Genomic DNA, 19,877 nt, shown 5'->3' with positions numbered 1-19,877 from the left:
CAGAGCCGCCAAGCTACTTTCATTTGAAGTAGTGAAGAACAGGATACAGAAGCCCCTTCTATAGCTAGTGATGAAGTTAGAAGGGCCTTGAAAGACATGACCAGGGGAAAAGCTGCTGGAGAAGATGGAACAACAGTCTATATTATCAAGGATGGAGGAGATATCATACTTGAAAAGCTTGCGGTCCTTTATACGCAAGGCCTCACGATTTCAAGTGTACCAGAAAGCTGGAAGGACGCCAACATTATACCCATTCATAAGAAGGGAGACGTTAAAGAATTGAATAATTAAAGACCCATTAGCTTGCTTTCAGTATTGTATAAAATATTCACCAAAGTAATTTCAAATAAAATCAGCGCAACACTTGACTTCAGCCAACCAAGAGAACAGGCTCGCTTCAGGAAGGGATATTCTATGATGGATCATATCCATGTCATCAACCAGGTAATAGAGAAATCTGTGGAGTACAATCAAGCTCTCTATATGGCTTTCATAGATTATAAAAACGAATTTGATTCAGTCGATATGCCAGCAGTCATAGAGGCATTACGTAACCAAGGAGTACAGGAGGCATACGTGAATATCTTGGCAAATATCTACAAGGATTGCACAGCAACCTTGGTTCTCCACAAGACAAGTAGAAAGTTACCTATCAAGAAAGGGGGCAGGCAAGGAGACACAATCTCTCCAATGATATTCACTGCATGCTTAGAAGAAGTATTCAAGCTCTTAGACTGGGAAGGCTTAGGAGTGAGGATCAACGGCGAATATCTCAGCAACCTTCGGCTTGCAGATGACATTGTCCTATTCAGCAACAATGGGGACGAATTACATCAAATGATTGAGGACCTTAACCAAGAAAGTGTAAGAGTGGGGTTGAAGATTAATATGCAGAAGGCAAGGATAATGTTCAATAGCCTGGGAAGGGAACAAGAATTCAGGATCGCCAGTCAGCCTCTAGAGTCTGTAAAGGAGTACGTTTACATGGGTCAATTACTCACAGGGGACCCTGATGATGAGAAAGAAATTTATGGAAGAATAAAATTGGGCTGCAGTGCATACGGCAGGCTTTACCAAATCCTGACTGGGAGATTACTACTGTCGTTGAAAAGAAAAGTGTACAATCATTGCATTCTACCGCTGCTAACATATGCGGCAGAAACTTGGAGGTTAACAAAGAAGCTCGAGAACAAGTTAGGGACCGTACAAAGAGCGATGGAACGAAAAATGTTAGACCTAACGTTAAGAGACAGGAAGAAAGCGGTGTGGATCAGCGAAAAAACGGGGATAGCCGATATTCTAGTTGACATTAAGCGGAAAAAGTGGAGCTGGGCAGGCCATGTAATGCGTAGGATGGATAACCGGTGGAGCATTAGGGTTACAGAATGGATACCAAGAGAAGGGAAGCGCTGTCGAGGATGGCAGAAAACTAGTTGGAGTGATGAAGTTAGGAAATTCGCAGGCGCAATTTGGAATCAGCTAGCGCAAGACAGGGATAATTAGAGATCGCAGGGAGAGGCCTTCGTCCTGCAGTGGACATAAATATAATTTCCTGCTGCTGCTACTGCTGCTGCTGCTGCTGCAGGTGCTGATGATGATGATGATGATGATGATGATGATGATGATTGTGGCCGCCGGCATGAAAGAAGGGAAGCACGGGTAGATGACACGCTCCAGTGTGTTCATGGCCATGGCTTCTGGGTGATGTATCGCACCGGGCACAGCTTTCGACCTGATCCACGTTTCTCACGCTAAGCTTTACTGCAACTTTCCTTTTCCTGCGAGATTAATTTTTGTTCATGCTTACGTTCGAGATTCATTTCGGTAGGTTGGACTTAAGATCGGATGCTCCTCGGAGAGGAGAATCGAGCCATGGGGAAATGCGCCAAGTATGCGAGAAAGTATAAATAAATGGGGGCAAGAGCCCCGAGCTCAAAGGTGGGTCCTGGTGCTTTTACTTGTTGATAGCTTGCCCGTAACGTCACAGATGCAGGTACTCATTGCGATAATATCGAAACATGTTGCCACGTTGACATCAGTGCACCACGTCACATGAACATCACCCATTGTCTTAGCAGGTGAGGTGTCGCGCTGGTGGCTCGGGGACTAAATAGAACAGGGTAGGGTGCAGTACGGGTCTGTAGTCGACGCCAGTGGGAAGCTTGGGTTAGGGTTAGGGAGGGAGCTGGCGGTGCGTAAACACGGCGAGTATCTCGGTAATGGGTAGGATGTTCTGTGAAGGTAAGCAGACGCTCTAGGGCTGGCGGAGAGGGGTCCAACTCCGGCCCGGAATGTAAGACCTCGGGCGAGGGAGTGGACCTCCTCGTTACCCGGGAGGCCTGCGTGTGCGGGGGGTCCAGATAAGGGTTACTGGGCGGGTAGAGTGCCAGAAGCGTGGAAACCGGGTCGTGGTGCTGGACACCAGGCCTTTGGTGAAATTCGATAGAGTGGATTTGGAGTCGGAAATAATTTTGGTGGCAGAGGTGGAGATGAGTGGAGGTGGAGGTGGAGATGGCTATCTCCGCTGCAGTTTCGGATGAGTCTGTGATGATGGAGCCTGATGCGAATAATCGGGCCTGATATTTAGTGACGGCGAGGACCATGCGGAAGATCGACGAATACGTTAGAGCGCTGCTCGTATACGCGCGCGATAAGCGTGGGCGCATACTCAGTGCGCCCATTATTTTGGTTTGCAGCGGCAACATTGAAACGCGGAAAAAAGAACTATACTCGCGGAGAACTTGCTGTGGAGATAAGGGAAAGCTACGGAGGCAAAAAAAAGGAGTGCCGCGCTTTATTCCACGTTAGTTTATAGGTTTCCTCTTCCCCAGCCAAAATTTATTAGAACCAGTTAAATAGGACAGAACACACCACTGACTGCAAAAGTTTACTTACTTTGTGGCTTTCCCCTTCCGCGTCTGACCAAACGCGAAACCGTCACACGTGGAATCTGCGTCGGTTCAGAGTCTGTTCCGAGCAGCCAAAAGCACTGTCAAACGCTTCCGGAATACTTGGCGTGGTAACACATGTGCAGCAGGCCACGCCCCAGTAGCTTTCCCTTCATAGCCACAAAAAGTTGTCCGCGAGTGCAGGAGAGATGCGTAGCGAGCTAGAAACCGCTGAACATGATGCTTTCGAACGTGATTCACAATTTCGCATGTGGTCCTTGGAAATTGTGCAAGCACTTGGAAATTTGGTAATTAATTTTTACTAATAAGAGAATCAATACTAGGGGGAAAATTCACAAGTTAGCGCAACGCGGTCGCAAAGAAGGGCACAGTTTCGCCCAAAAAGCGAAGCATTGCTTGTGATAGCAAATTAGTAGACAGCTATAGAAAGTAGGGATATTAGTTTTATCGGCCGTATAAACGTGCCAAAATTCGTTTACTAATTGAATTAATAAGCAAGGTGTCAGCGCGCACAAGCAAACATCAACACATCACCTCCCATGACCGCGGATACTCGCTGTCAAAACGCCGGCGGGAGCAAACGCGGCAGCAGCAGCGAGCGAAGTGACCTTCATGCTGTCTATCGCTTGAACGGAAACTGAGTGGCGAAAACACAGCGGGCGCATAAAGCTATGAGTCGCCTGCAGATCGCTTTCAAGGTCCGCGCGCGCATAGGCGCGCGGCCGCGCGAAGTACGCAGTTACTGGCGGAGCAGGAGCCGTACCCTCGTACCTCCTTCCTCCCACGCTGCCTCCCCGCTTACCTCCTCTCGCGCGCGAGATTGAGCCGCGATCTCTAGCTCCCCTTGCGTCCGGTCGCGAAATACGTTGTTGGTGACGGAGCACAACGGCGTCCCCCCTCCCTTCCCATTCCCCCGCGGCCTTTCGCGCGACTGGAAGACAGCGCGCTTCCTTCCCGCTCCCCTCCGTTGCATGCGCGAGATTGAGCCGCGATCGCCGACGACTTCATCGCCCTTGGACTTCATACGGAACCTCATGGCGATGGCAACGCCGACGGCAGAAATCCGCCTGGAGTGTCCATATTATTGCTATTGCAAGAAAAAAACAACAACAGTGTTGGTCTGATTTCGCCGGGACATATTGTATACGATCAAGGTCTATCTTGGCATGATGTCGCTGTTGTTGATGTCAAGGGTCGACCGTCACGGCGTCAGGGAGATTTTGTTCTTTCGGGTTGTACAAAACGGATAAAACTGCAACAAATAAAACTGCAAATAAAAATGGCTATATGTGGCGACTAATTATTTTGCTCTTTTTTGTCTTTCGCTACATTTGGGCTACAATTTCTCTAGCTTTGGGCTACGCCGCCTTGTCCGACCTGGCAACACTGGCCAGCCGTACGAATCATAGTGTGGTAGGGGCTCATAACGGGAACTTGTCGCAACGTCGCGAGCGGTATGCTTTTGTCTTCTGTCTTGCTCCAGCTTGACACACAGATAGCTAAATCCAGATTGTGCATTTTGAAGCACTATCAGTAGCTCAAAACGAAGCGCTGTCTGCGCTGCCAAGCTCGAGGTCGCGGGATCGAATCCCGGCCGCGGCGGCCGCATTTCGATGGAGGCGAAATTCAAGAAAGGCCCGTGTACTTGCGTTGTAGTGCACGTTAAAGAACCCCAGGTGGTCAAAATTATTCCTGAGTCTTCCAGTATGGCGTGCCTCATAATCAGAACAGGTTTTGTCAACGTAAAACTCCAGAAAGAAGAACGAAGCGCTATCTGCCAAGGCGTCCAGCCAGGAGTGTGCGCGTGCTGCCACTCGCGAGGCGCGGCAGGTGCAAGGCGTGTAGGAGCGAGCGATCGAGCAAACAAGCGCAGGCGAGCGTACGTGTGCTCTCAGAGGTGATGATATCGATTGGCGGGTAATGTCACAACGGACTCAGTACGAGGCAAGCGACCAACTCAGGCACGTAATGCTTCAAAGAGCATGGATTTAGTACGCCGGGTGCCGCCTCGCACAATTGAAGGAGAAAACGCAACATTAATTGCAGAAACCGTCGATCGAAACCGCAAGAGCAAAGATGGAATCCTTTTTTGGTCTTTTTGATATCGCAGACATGTGTATTTTAAATTGATTTAACTCAGAATTGGCAATAATAGCAATACTCAGGATGTACTCGCGGTCACGAAATCCGCCGATACCTGTTGGGCCCGCTTACCTGCTCGCGATGAAGCTGGTGACATTAAGAAGAAAAGAGCAAGCAATTTTTGACTATTTTTACACGTGATTGTAAGTTTCCTGTTCCATGCTGTGCAATAATATTTTGCTCTCGTGTTCACGGGAGCCTCGTCGGGATCGGTAACGTTTTGTTATTATGTTCATCTTGAAAAACTGTTTTGGGGCTTTTTCAAGCGGAGCTCATGGGCTTCATAAACACCAGCACTTGTTGAACTACTTGAACTACTAATACTATTATTACTATTACGATTATTACTATTATTACTATTACTATTACTATGTTCCTCTTGAAAAAGTGTTTCGGGGCTTTTTCAAGCTGAGCTTAAGTACTCATAAACAATGCACTTGTTTAAAAATACTATTACTTCGCTGAAAAATTCCTAGTTTAAGTTGCGGTTGGGCAAATTCATTCAATATAGGCAAAAGACTACGGCGACTTTTACGATGATCTTATTCAGCATTTATGCCAGTACTTAGCACACACAAGGAACAAAATAATCTGGGGATGCTTTCCCGTGTTATTGAGTGCAAGTTGACGCAGAATATTCAACTTATTTTGTTGGTTTTCTTCAGTTTTCATGTGAACCAGCTTCAACTCTCAGAGAATGCATTATGCCAGTATTACGTAGTCTGACAACACATGCATATAGACCTCGCTTTATTATTAGTTCTTTGCTTCCTCATCGGTAATCACCACGTCAACACTGACAGTCATATCAAATGATTATTTAAGTAAGTCTTCTAATTATTAAAAATTTGACCACTACGAAAAAAAGGGTAGCAAAACTGTTTACGGCAGTGCTCTTAGAAATATTGCCACGAATGTATAAATGTGCCATGTTCCCGTCTGTGCTTCCCGGTCATTGTGGCACTGTCGGTAAAGACTGCGTTGACAAGACTTGCCATATTTATCCACGAAGCTACCCATACGCGGTGGAAGTCAGAAATCTCTGCCCTTAATCGACCCAGCCAAAAAGTAGGCCTCCTGTACGAAGTTAGGAACCAATAACTTTTTTTATGTGCGTAAAAATGAGTGTTGCAAAATATATATTCTATGTAATACGTCTTCGGCTATAGGCACAGGGTCGTCTGCATATTAATAAAAATAGCATTGAATGTACACGGTATATATGATTACATGTATACTTCCAGTATTACTTTTTCCTTTATAGGCGTAACTTGGATATTATGACGCCTAACTGAGAAAAATGCTAGTGAAATATAGTTTATACATTTAGATAGCTGCTCTTAGCGTTCAAATTCAAATTAGGCGTTTTCTCAGAGAATGGTAAATCCTCCACTTGTAGTTAGGAGGGTGCGCTCATCTGATATGGTAAGACATATAGGGCGGCCTTGTTATCCGGAGATGCTTTCCGAAACTATGCAGACCAACAGTCGAGCAATCGACAAAGCGCAGTACACAAGCGTCGAAGAAGCATCGGGAAGAACGGTGATCAATGGCTTTTAATGCTAAGCTTTCTGTGCCTCACTCGAGGAGTTTTGTGATTAATTGACAGGTACGTTCCTGACCGCTTTTTGTGACGCATGAGGGGCCATATAAAATGCCATAAAATTCATAGATATTAGGTTAGTATTCTCAGAGGGCTTAACGTGTTAAAATAATTGGCTGTGTGTGCTAACGCCACTACACCTGCTCACAGTAAATTTGTTAAAAAAGCCTGGGTAATGCTCTGGAAAAATTTTACTATTATGCTGTCTCGTTTCGGACATCTTCAATACCAAAAAATGTGTGGCCGATGATGATATCGAACCTATGCTTCCAGCACAGCATTCCAACGCTGGAACCACTAGGATACATTTTTTAAATTAATTATCAACAAAAATAATAATCGGCCATGATTGCATGCATACTTTGTATCAAAGCCAAGTAGCTCTTTCAGACGTTTGGTGAGTGTCACGCGCCAGTTTCTCACATTGTGCAATCAGGACTTCTAGTGCTTTGAGATGGTGGGTTTAAAATTTTATTAACTGTGTGCAAGAAGATGTTCGTGCCTGGTAGACGACGCCAGGCCACTCCTAATCTCTTAATTCATAGTCGGGTAAAAAAAAGCTTAATACGAAGAATGGAGACAAAAAACTGTAGTGACAACACTTTTAATGTTCACATGCAGACAACAAAAGAATTCTTTCTTAGCAGCTCACAAGCATTTATTTACGTTCAAGTACACACAGCAGCCCTCGTTGGACAATAGAGCGCACACAAACACACTAGGAAGACCCACAGGAACACGATAATTGAGCTAACGCAGGAAACTCGTAAATATGAAAGTGTTGAAAAAAATTAGCAACTACTACAATTACAGCGTCGTGATCAATGTTACAATAATAAAATTTAGGAACTTTTGCATATTTCTGATTCTTCAAGAAGCTGCACTAATGCGCGTCCAGCATTGCTTTGCAAGTGTGCTGATGGCCATTCGCCCAGGATTTTGTCTAGTTATATTGGCCTTCTATGCAGGCCATGCCACTATATCGTGAGACGCCTCTTCCAATGAGAGAAAGAGAGAGAGAGAGATAAAAAAGGACACCGCCCAAACACTCCATTCAGATGGTTAATCAGCGAAGCTGAAATGTGCGGCCCCGGTGTTTAGCAGTGGGTTAATCCCGACGCTGTATTGAAGTGCTTCTCAATTATTGGTTACACGTTTGTGTTTCTAGTGGAATGCAAGCACCAATGGCGGGTGGATGCTGCTAACCACGACGCCGAGCTAACTCGAGATATCGAACGCATGTGGTGTGATTGCTGATGCTTTATGTCATTTGCAGCCTCCTCATAAGAACTCACAGCACCGCGAATTTTCCTATCTCGCACAAAATAAGAAAATTATGTAGGCTGTACTAACCCGGCCTATGAATTGTTGTTTTTATTGAACGGCTGATTTTTATAGGGATCGTGAATTCACATGTTACGGTCTAATACATATAATCTGGAGCTTCCTGCACCATTTGCGAGTCAAGTTTATCTGGGCATTCGGCCACGAAGTTTGCTAAAAGAAAACGCACGACACTCGCCGCTTGAGGTAGTAGCGGTAGTACTCTATCTTGGTAAGCTGAGCGTGCCATGTAATCTGTAGGTACGTTCCAAGGTCGATTCCCATAGGTCGCGAAGCTTCGGACAAAAAGCGGTTCAGAACGAATTGTCACTGACATCAGCAAGGGTGGTTATGGGAGCAGCGATTTAAGCGCGACTATGTTTGGAGGGAACAAACATTGGGAAAGAAAAAAAGCGTTTTATAAATAAATACAGAGACAGTTAGATTCATTCAACGAAAATAAAGTTCCTAATCAATTTTATATACGGATGGCGAGAAAAGAAGAGACCATTCCATTTTACTTGATCATTATCAATAAATACCTTTTTTCAGCGCCCACCGTAAGTGCTCCCACCGATAGCGGCGGGCGTTGCCGCTATCACTTGCAATGCAATGCACCTCTTGAAGTGTGCGGAAAGGCGCGCTCGTAAAGTTCACCTGTTACAATACGCCCCCCTCACATGTTGTGTTGTTTTGCTTGCCGTTTGTCTGAATTTGGTGACGCGGGTAGTCTCATTGTTTCTTAACCTATTCAGTCAAAAGCAGTAAGTTGCGACCGCCAAATAATTGTTTAATTTAGTTGTTTTCGTGCGACAGCGCTGGCCTGTGGACTTGGCGTCCGACAAAATGACGTGCATTCTACGTCCAAAGTGTTCATCGGCCTCCTAAGAAAGTATATTCTGTGCAGGGATGCGATTTTGACACCCGTACGGCTGACCTTTTCCTGCATCGGTTTCAGCGCTGAAAGCTCGCAACGCCCATCAAGTTGTATGGCGGGGCATTTGAGTATACAGCTGTAGTGGCAGGCCACCGAAAACAAACTTCGCGCATTTGAGAACAAAATGACGTCACTTCTGTTTTTAACGGATATGACGTCACATTATTTTTTTCCGCCGGAAGTGTTCCCTCCTCACACAGATGGCGCTAAGCCCCATGAACCGCCGATGAACCGCCATGTTTTGAACGTATGGGCTTTTATGGAAGCTTCGCTACCAGGTATATCTACCATGTACGTTGTCTGTAATTTCGCAGTGACTAGGAATCCACTGGAATGCGATGTCATGGAGAGATGCTGCGTTTGACTGCATTCGCCTTCGGGATCGGCGCATTCTCCATTCATTTATTCGCAGCAGCTAACGCTGCGTAGAAGCTGTGCGACATTGTAACGCACGCATTATCAACCAGGTGGAACAAGTTTTTACGTTTCTTCGCCGGAGTACAGATGGGTTGTCGTTTTAGCACACGCCAGGTGACAGACATAGGTACTTACGATCCTATAAAGCTTAGTTGCAGATTAAGCTATCATCCATGTTACCCTAGATTTCGTCCGCCCCGTAGTTATGGAACCAAATCATCGGCATGTTGTAAATTGGTGTCGAATGGCCGAGTCAGAAACCGTCGTCACACACACACGCACACGCACACGCACACGCACGCACGCACGCACGCACGCACACGCACACACATGTACACGCACGCACACACGCACGCGGGAACACTTCACAGAACCCCAAGCAATGCCTGATAGCTATAGCTACCTGCAAAATGCATCGAAAGATCTCGATTTGCACAGGGCGTGGGATCTGCATTATTTTTTCCTAAAGGTCTTCCTCCTCGTTATTGCATGAATACATTGTCCTGGATGAAGTGCAAACAAATTAGACACCCATTCATAACGTGACGTTTTATTAATGTTTACAAGCCACGTCCATTCTGTTGACTATGCCTTGGGCTCCTTGGGAATGCCGGCGTCAATCTGATCCTCAATTCCGCATTCGTCATTTCCACGGCGGATCTTGAAGTAGCCTGGAAGAATTAGTGCGAGTATTAAATTGTTTAGCCGCTCTGCGCGGGACCCTTAGATAACCTTCGTCATGCAGGAATCACATTTTAGTAAAGCCTGTATCGTAACTTAAACCGCGTGTGTGTGAGGAGGGATTTTAATCGTAGCCTTCTGGCTGCCTTGTCGACGCATAAGGCGCAGGCTTTGACGGCACAGGCGTCAAAGCCTGCGCAGTCACCCCAAGCTTGTATTTGTCAAGAATTATTGACCCACTGGCACAATACACCAAGCCTATATTGGCGACAACTTGATTTGGATGAGTTGGTTCATCTTGAAGGTATATTGAAGCTGCGCGGTGGGACGAGCACAAGTAAGCAACCATGATAGATTTCGTTGGCAGTCAGCGCTAGTCTTATTGTGGATGTTTTCCTGTCCTCGGCCCATCGGGATGTTTGAATAAACCTTCAATCTTATAGGGCTTTCAAGACGATAACACCCAGGAATCAACATAATATGAGATGAAGAACTCATATTCATAGCAAAATGAGTCCATTCATTGGCCCGTAGCTTTTTGGAAAACAAAGAAGCGCGTTTTATGGTTACTTTCGTCTAGAACACTCACCTTTGTCTCCCCAGTCCTCGTTCCAGGAGTTTGTCGCAAGCCAGTACGGGACGCCGTTCTCAGTGCCCCACCCTATTATGCGAATCGCGTGACCTCCCACAGACTCCTCGCTGTGCCTCTGGTAGACGCCTGCACCAGGACAAAATTCAGTGGCATGCTTCGATGTAAACCCTTTAAAGAAGTATTCGCTCAAAATAATACTTCAGATAAAGTTAGTTGGGCGATAATATACCTGAAAACAACTCCTGCTTCTGCCAAGATCACATTGCGACGTGAAATTTAAGGACCGACATTGGTCTCCGTTCAAAGTTAGCGGTACGTGCAGGTAACGAGTACGTCAGAAATCGAATTGAAAAGGCGTATTAAATGCGAAGCATTTCTTTGCGAATATTTACCAAGTTGAGAGCATCTATCTATCTATCTATCTATCTATCTATCTATCTATCTATCTATCTATCTATCTATCTATCTATCTATCTATCTATCTATCTATCTATCTATCTATCTATCTATCTATCTATCTATCTATCTATCTATCTATCTATCTATCTATCTATCTATCTATCTATCTATCTATCTATCTATCTATCTATCTATCTATCTATCTATCTATCTATCTATCTATCTAGTCGCATACGTCTTGGTGCTCTCATGGTCGCTTCGTTATCTTAGCATGTACGAAAATTGGCATATTATGACAAGAATGCACGACGAACATAAATGATAGGTCAAGATATGAATGTCATGGCATGCGTGTCATGTAGGTCATGAAACAGCCGCCTTCGCCTTGGTGCTCTCGTGGTCGTTTCGTGAACTTGGTAGGCACCAAAATTGGCATAGTATGAAAAGGTGGCATGAAGAACCTAAATGATAGGCCTTTGCATGAATATCATGAGATGTGTGTCATGTAGGTCATGAAACAGTCGCCTACGTCTTCGTGCTCTCATGGTCGTATCATTAACTTGATAAGCTCCCCGCACACGGCTTCGCATAACATCGATTCCCACAGGGCGTGGGATCTGCCGGCTACTATGCCGAAGACGGAAACGCTGAAATATTACCGATAATTGTATTCTATAGCGCCGGCAGAATGGCTGTTTATTGGTGGTTTTGAGCTAACTGATTCATACGATTTGTCGTCCAAGGTGCGCCCTCATGTTCAAATAACGGCATTGTGAAGATGGAGTCGTGCTAATAAAAGCACCTTCTAAAATGCTTGATAATGTTCGATTCACTTTTCTTCATACTACTGGTCATACGTGTTGGTCCAAGCTGGACTGCCCGTAATTAAGTCAACACGGTATTGAATCACTCGGTATTTGTGTGTACACAACGGAAAGTGTAATTCCAAGAAAATTAACCAAATTACTTATCACCAAAAAAAATCTAAGAGAAATATTTTCAACAAAACAGTGAAAATACTTTTTAAAAAGGCAAGAATAGAAACAAGTGACGTATATTCCATTAAATTCGGGGTTAAAAGAAAGTGCATGATTTCACGTCGGGGTAATGAGCAAGAATCAAAAGCACTCGAGAAAACTTCAGGGATAACTGTATACCATTAAGTTGTCCTTACCGCTCTTGTACGACAGGAAGTCTGCGTAGACAGTGAAGAGTGCTTCCACAGGACCGTTCTTGTATATTTCAGTCTTGATCTGGGTCTCGTCGCGGCTCCGTATTGAGTATACCTTTCTAGCTGAAAAAAAAAAAGTGAAACGAACATTTTCGGATTAAGCTACAGCAAAATGCCACAAGCTAAAAAAAATGTGGGTTCTTATAACAGAATATACAGTAACCTTATTTACATAATGTGAATAAAAGAGAGGAGATACAGGATCTCCGTGAAGAAACTACTCAGAATTGTGTGCTCAAAACGCGCATGCTCGGCGACGGCTTTGGCGAGCATTTCAACCAATCAGGTCACAACTTTGATGAACTTAAACTCTACATACTACAGTCAAATTTTCGTTCTGCGCGGGAAAGAAAATATAGAGAATCGTACCTCATTCATAAGTTGAATGCATTGCAACCAATAGGCATGAACGTTTCAAAGGCAGCTTTAGAATCTATTCGCCATGCTAAATTGAAAAGCATAGGCAACAGCACTTAGTTATTGTTCATTGAGTTGCTTATTTGGTCTTTTGTTTTTTTTTTGTTATTCGGTTGTCAATAATATTCCAACCTCCCTTTGTTTTCACTCTACCCTTTCGCCTTTTTATCTATATATCGACACGCCCCCCCCCCCCCCCCCCTCCCGCTTTACCATTTTTTTTTTTTTTTGTGCGCATGAACACCATTTTTTCCGCCGCTGCTTTTATTGTCCCTGTCAGGCCCGATACTTCACTGACCTCCAGCCGAGCAGACCCCCCCCCCTTGTCCAGACCCCTTGCATGAAAAGAGGAACCTGCCATGCCACGTCAACCTGCTAACACACGGTGCTGCCTCAAACTCCTCCACCGACTATCAGTAGTGCATTACATTTCTTTTCATTTCTACACCCTCGCCGTTACCACACTATCCTTCGTTACCTCACCCACCCGCCTCACCTTCTCTCCCCTTTAGAAGAACCCTACCTATATATACTGTGCCGAGGAGAGCATATGTCGCCTTGAAGAAGACAAGTCCACTTGTCGAAACGTTGGCTCCTGCTCTCACCTTGTTCTCGTGTGACTCATTGTTTTGGACCACGTGCCTTATATGTGTGCGGGTCGTTTCCTGAATTCGTAGCGGGTCAAGAATTAAACAGTGAGCCTCAGCTACTGCCCTTTTACAAGACGACGCCTTCGGAAGACTCAGACAAACACGCAGGCTATTGTTACGTGCCGCTTCCAAGCTTTCCTTATTAGTTGGGGACAGTCACTGCAGGATAGGAAGGCTACAGCGCAAGAGACCGTCAACATAAGCGTTATGAAGCATCACCATCAACCGGAATTAGTCGCTGCCCCATCGGGGTCCACCAAGAAAACTAATAATTTGGGATGCGCCGGAGATTCGCCCCATAACATTTTCACTTCCGGTGTCCACGAGAGGTTATGATCGATCAAAACACCATGTGTAGGGAAGGGCTCGACCACCAAGTATTAGTGGGCACATTAGCAAGCCCATGTGCTTGCGACTAAAGGCCACTGCAATGCTCTTCTCTGGTGATAGATGTAACCCCCGCGATGTAAAATACGATGATATGTTGAAAAGCGGTCGCTGTAGTCGCTGCTGAGGTACTCGACGAGATTATGACGTACTCTATATACACATGTAACATGTGCCCCATTTCGTAGGCTCTTTTTTCAAGTGAACGAGAGTGATGTTGAATACTAAAGGGCTAAGGACTGCCCCTTGTGGAACTCCTTTTTCAACAGGATAGCAAGATGTCAGACCTTCTGGAGTTGCCATGCAAAGCTGCCGTCATTCAAGATAGTTGCATAGCCATGTATAAAGGCGTCCTCCAAGGCTTACAGCTTCACGGGCCTTAAGAACTGAATGATATAAACAGAAACGAAGGCGGCTTTGATGTCAAGAAAGATGACGATTGGAATATACCCAGTAGTTAAATGCTCTCCTAGGGAGGAAATCAGGGATATTATACTTTCCAGTGCTGCTCTATTCTGCCGAAAGCCATTCATTACTTTGCGATAGATGCCTTGCGTTTCAAAGAACCATGTTACTCCCTTATGAATAATTTTTTTCATTATTTTACTATCACAGCTGAGTAGAGCGAAAGGTCGGAATGATACGTATAGCTGCTTGGTTGTTTCCCAGTAATGATGACAGGTACGATATTAGCATGATTTAGTACGATTTTATAAGTCTTCGTCCGGTAGTGGACATAAATATAGGCTGATAATGATGATGACGATTTTAGCAAGTTTCCATTCGGCAGGCACTGTGCCACCTGTCCACGATGTATTGTACATTTGCAGCAGTCGGAAACAGCAGTGGCGGGAAAGGTGCGCTATAGCTTGATAGCTCACTTCGTCGAGGCCGGGAGAAGACTATTTGTTAGTATCAGCTATAGCCACTGAAAGTTTTAATAGTGAAGGGGTGGTCCACTCTTATTGTGCTCTTCCATGTTCTTCCATGGTTCCGATTTGCACGGTTCCAAGTTCCATGGTTCCAAGTTCTTCCACGGTGAATGGGCATTTTCCGCAATACTAAAAGTCTCTACTGATACGCTAATCTGTGGCTCTTATATACAAAGGGCTCTTAGGCTAAATGTGCGCGCAAAAGAAACTCGAGCCAGTATCATATGCCGGACATACTGCACAAAGTGCAGAGAGCACTTACGAACGAACAAAAGCATTATGAATTCGACCTCTGATGTATGGCGGAAGGGTATTTCACACACGTACACTCTTATTGTGCTTATTCCTTAGTATGTCTAATATGCTGTTTTTTAGCATACCCAAGCAGTTTCGTTCGCATGAATGACGTGGTTTACAGTAAAGTGCACTTTTGCCATTTACAAGTGGGATCCTATCCTGACAATATTTTTTTTTCCTTTGACTTTTTGCGAAAGCCTGCAAAGGGACTGCCTGCATCTGACAAATCAGCATAGTGATCTAGGTTTGAAGCTTATGGTCTACGGACAGTTCTGAAAGTATATGACTGAGCGGCTCTGGTCCAGTAACATGCAGCAATGCTCCACTTGCATTCAGAACTTTCCATTCTATTCAGAATTCTTACAAGTATTGAACTTATCAGACTGGCTGCAGGATTAGACAGTTTTAGTATTGCGGAAATGGCACCACGCTAAACGCAATAAAATAGCGGGGTCAGACTGCGCATGCTCAGAACGCTATTTCAGTTTTGCGGGTAGCGTGCGTCCCCTATTTTTGAAATATAGCGGAGACGCTAAACGCTCGCTAAGTTTTTAGCGTTGCAAACATGGTGGCACCCTCGGCCCAAGTGCTTGACATGCAGGCTCGTTTCAAGGCTTGGCGTGGATCCACACGGCTAGTTTGGTTGTCGAGCTGCTCAGTTTGCTGCTTTGATATACTCGCAGCTAGATGGTTTTGCGCTTAGCGGCGCATCGTTGTCTTACGCTATACTAAAACTCTATCGAACAGCGTTCCGCAAAGATTTAGCGTGCGTAACACGCTAACGCTAACGCACGCATTTTCCGCAATACTAAAAGTCTCTACTGATACGCTAATCTGTGGCCCTTATATACAAAGGGCTCTTAGGCTAAATGTGCGCGCAAAAGAAACTCGAGCCAGTATCATATGCCGGACATACTGCACAAAGTGCAGAGAGCACTTACGAACGAACAAAAGCATTATGAATTCGACCTCTGATGTATGGCGGAAGGGTATTTCACACGCGTCCACGCACGTACACCTACACGCACACACACAAACGCACGCGCGTGGGCACGACCAAAACTATTCTGAGAACACCCACAGGGGTATCAATAATGCTCTATACTCTCGCACAACTTTCTGTGGCTATATGAAGGGAAAGCTACGGGTGCATGGCTGCTGCCCATGTGTTACCGCGCCAAGTAGTCCGGCAGCTTCTGACAGTGCTTTTGGTTGCTCGGAACAGACGCTAAATCGACGCAGATTCCACGTGCGATGGTTTCGGCTTTGCCCAGACGCAGAAGGGAAATTCCACAAAATGAGTAAACATTTATACTCACTGGTATGTTCTGTATTATTTAACTGTTGCTAATAAGGTGTTTACGTATTCTCTTCCCCAGTCTACATTATCACGTGGATTAAAACGCGGGACTCTTTTCAGAAGAGCTCTCACTTGTGCGCGCTTTGCCTCCGTAGCTTTTCCTTCATAGCCACACAAAGTTGTCCTAGAGTGTAGAATGCGGTTCACCCGAAAAGGCCATGAGCGCTTTGGTTGCGCACAGCGCACAACCGGCCCTATCCTATCAGCCAGAACGACTTGTATGTAGTTCAAGGACACAACTATCAGATTAACCCAAACTTGAAAGACGGTATGAGAGAGAAATCGACTTACCAAAGTGTTTGTCCTCAGTGTAGCTCTTCTCGTAGCCTTTTCGACAGGTTTGCACGCACTTTGGCGTTGGTTTGGTTGCTGTGCACGGCGGCAGTGGTCCCACGGTGTGGTGCTCGCAGGGCGGGAAGTAGTAAGGCTGACAGCCATCCTCGGTGCCATACAGGCCACCGGTAACGATGCCTTCGTCCTTGTAAAACTGCCAGGCCGCAGCAGGATACCCGCCATTGCATCTATCATGAAAGTAAGAACAAGAGATGACAAGAAGTCAAGAAAGTTTGTTATGATTCTCAAGAACGTAATACATGTGTGTATATGAAAGTATAGATCCGCATAACTCCTCAAGAGTTGTAGGGGTAGCTTTTAGAAAAACATCAGTAATATATATGCAATAAGCAAATGCGGTGATAGGAAGAAGTTAAATGAAACAATAGAACACTCGGAGGGGTATTGATTGACCCTGAAAACATCCACCGTAGTACCTCGCTGTGTAGCTGTTATGCTTAGTGAAAACTCCTGCGTTCCATGTACGTATAGGCAACCTCAATAATAGAAGTAGTAGTAATAATAATATTTTTAATAATATTAATATTATAACAATGGGTATGTAAGTCCATGTTTGCTTTATGTTCCATGGCCAGCAACTTCAAAGCATATTTTCTGGTAGGCGAGGTCAGGACAAAGCTATTTAAATGAAATAATTGTCGTGTGTCAAATTGAAAAGGAGCATTTTCTCTAGAACACTGAAGGCAGGGGCGTAGCCAGAAATTTTTTTCGGGGGGGGGGGGGGGGGGGGGGTTCACCGGCCCGACCGGCGGGGGGGTGCAAGCTTCTGCTTTCCTCTAGGTCACGTGATCGATAATAAATAGCGGTAGTGTAGGCAGACTCTATACATGTATATCAAAGACATGGGACCGCCCCCCCCCCCCCCCCCCCCTCGCGTGTGCTTGTGAAGAAATTAAGTAAAAAGTAAAGTAAGCTCAGTAAATACAGTAAGTACGACAGGTACAGTGGGCGTTTGGAGCAACGGTCTCTCATCGCGCCACTGAATGGACCAGTCTTCGAAAACGCATCATTGAGACGACCCGTTCGATCGGAGAAGACATCATTAATTGTTCATTTCCGTTAAGCGTAGATGGCGTCGTCCTCGTCGGGGCGAAGTGCGTTTCACAAGTCAAGGACGGCTATGCGCGTAAAAATGCACGTGTGACCAGGCTATACCTACTCCCATAGCAATAGCTTGTTCGCTGCGTCTTTGCGCTAGAAAACTGAAATACGCGCAAAAACGCGTAAGGCGTTTTTTTTTTTTTCGAAGCTTTCGTTGCCCTGCTCCGTCATACGAGAGGGTTGCATTTCCTGCGGCAAGTGCATGGGCCGCTGTGTCTTCCGCTGTGTGCGAGCGTGCAGCCGTCATTTGCCTTTACGTCAACAGATTCAGAATTGTACAGAATATTTCACCGCTCAGCACAGATATAGCATGTGTACGCATTTTAAGTAGTGCGTGCAACTCATTTCTGCTTCACTTAAGCCGGTGCAAACAGGAAGCGGGCTTGTACCTCACAGAATCTCGACTGATTGGTGTACTAGTGATGCAGGAATGAACTCCGGTATTGTTCAGTGCATAGTGCACACAACCAATTTCTCAGGACGCGCGAACTCCGACGAGAACTGTCAGCGCCTGCAACAAGAGTTTACTTATACGCTGTACTGCGCACAGCAGTAATTCATGCTTGTCGGCTGTCTGTTTCGTGCATTCTATTGCGAGTCGGTGGAATTTCACTGCTGTCATCAACCCCTTCGTGTGTACATTGCTGGTTTGGGATTCCACAACAAGACAGCAACTACCAGCCTTCCGTAATTGCTGGTTTGGGATTCAACAACACAACAGTAATTACCAGCCTTCCGTAGGGGCGCAATCGCAAACAAGAGACGTTTCTCGCGCAGACTAGCCTAGGTTCACACTTGGAAAGCGGCAAGCGGACGGAAAGGCCAAAGCGGGCGGAAAGGCCGAAGCGGCCGGAAAATTTTTTCCGCGCTGTCCAAGTTGTTCACATTTGTTTTGCTACCGCCGCGGCCGCCGCTGCCGTTTTCGTCCAGATCCATCTAGTCTGCGTACGTTTGTCGGCGTGGTGGCGCTCATTATTGCATTATTTCGAGCGGTATGTTCATTCTTTGACCCACGTACCGTCATCAAAAGTGATCAATTTACGCAACTTCGCGTGTCATCTGCGACCTTCGGTAAATTCCTCGTTGGCGTTCCGTAATTCTCCGCACACGGGCGCGGTAGCGCTGAGTCACAGGTTGGTGCCTAGGCGTGATAATATTTCTTTAATAGCTCCTCCTGCGGAACGCTGCTCTTTCTGTCTCCTGAGTTTGTGTTTTTTTTTATGTATTTCGGGGATCATCGCTCTCCTGCGGGCGGCGATGGATCCTGACCCCGTTGTACGTAGTCCCGACCTGGCATTGCCTTCGACGTCGGCCTCAAGGAAGCGGAACAGCCGAGATGATGACACCGCCAGTGACAGCACTGAACTGTATACGGCGAGTAGCGATGACAGCGACGACGGCTTCGTCCCTGTGGCGAAGCGCAAGGCGAAGAGGAGGATCCTCGGTGGGTCTTCGCCAGGAAGTACTTCAACATTGAAGACTTCATGTGGTCCGCCACGCCAGACTATACTATTTGTTCCCGTTGATCCTTCAGACAACCTGAGGAGCATGAATCGGCAACTCATCTCGGCACGACTTGAATCCCTCGTGCCGAATGAGATAAAGGACATTCGCATTAACCCCCGCAAGAACGTCGCGGCCATAGACGTCGAGCACCCGGCAGCTTTACATACGTTGCGAACCGTTACGGAGCTTGGCGACATCAGAGTCCGCGCTTACATCCCGCAGGACCGAGGCACGATAACGGGCGTCATCTATGATGTCGACGCCTGTATACCGAATGCTGACCTTCCTATCCTCGTCAAGCCAGCTACTGACGCCACGGACATATTGCAAGTTAGCCGAATAGGGAGCTCCCCTTGCCTCAAGGTGATCTTCAAAGGCGACTGTCTTCCTTCACATGTGAAGGTTGGTCTGTTTCGTCATGTCGTTCGAGCCTACATTCCCAGACCTCTTCAATGCCACAAGTGTCTGAGAATGGGCCACGTCAGCGGCGTATGTAACAACAAGTTAGCTTGCCCGCGCTGCGCCGAACCCCATACAGCAGAGTCTTGCAAGGCAACTACTTTGAAATGCAGAAACTGCAATGGAGATCATGATGCATCTTCAAAAAACTGCCCGCTAATCAAGAAGGAGAAGAGAATT

The 19,877-nt window shown here is 46.0% G+C and overlaps 1 protein-coding gene across 1 annotated transcript; it reads right to left on the bottom strand.

Moving 5' to 3' along the window:
- Window positions 1-9,865: 9,865 nt before the first annotated feature.
- On the bottom strand, window positions 9,866-16,815 carry LOC119456979 (cathepsin B; the record flags this gene model as incomplete). The annotated part of the gene is made up of 4 exons (XM_037718799.2): window positions 9,866-10,002; window positions 10,602-10,730; window positions 12,178-12,297; window positions 16,569-16,815. Coding segments are annotated over 4 exons (582 nt in total), but the record flags the coding sequence as incomplete, so codon positions are not given.
- Between the last annotated feature and the right edge of the window lie 3,062 nt (window positions 16,816-19,877).

The sequence above is a fragment of the Dermacentor silvarum genome, chromosome 6 (assembly GCF_013339745.2).
Source record: "Dermacentor silvarum isolate Dsil-2018 chromosome 6, BIME_Dsil_1.4, whole genome shotgun sequence".
Classification (NCBI taxonomy): Eukaryota; Metazoa; Arthropoda; class Arachnida; order Ixodida; family Ixodidae; genus Dermacentor; species Dermacentor silvarum.
Note: the sequence above shows the minus strand (reverse complement) of the source record. Positions and strands in the feature narration are given on the sequence as shown.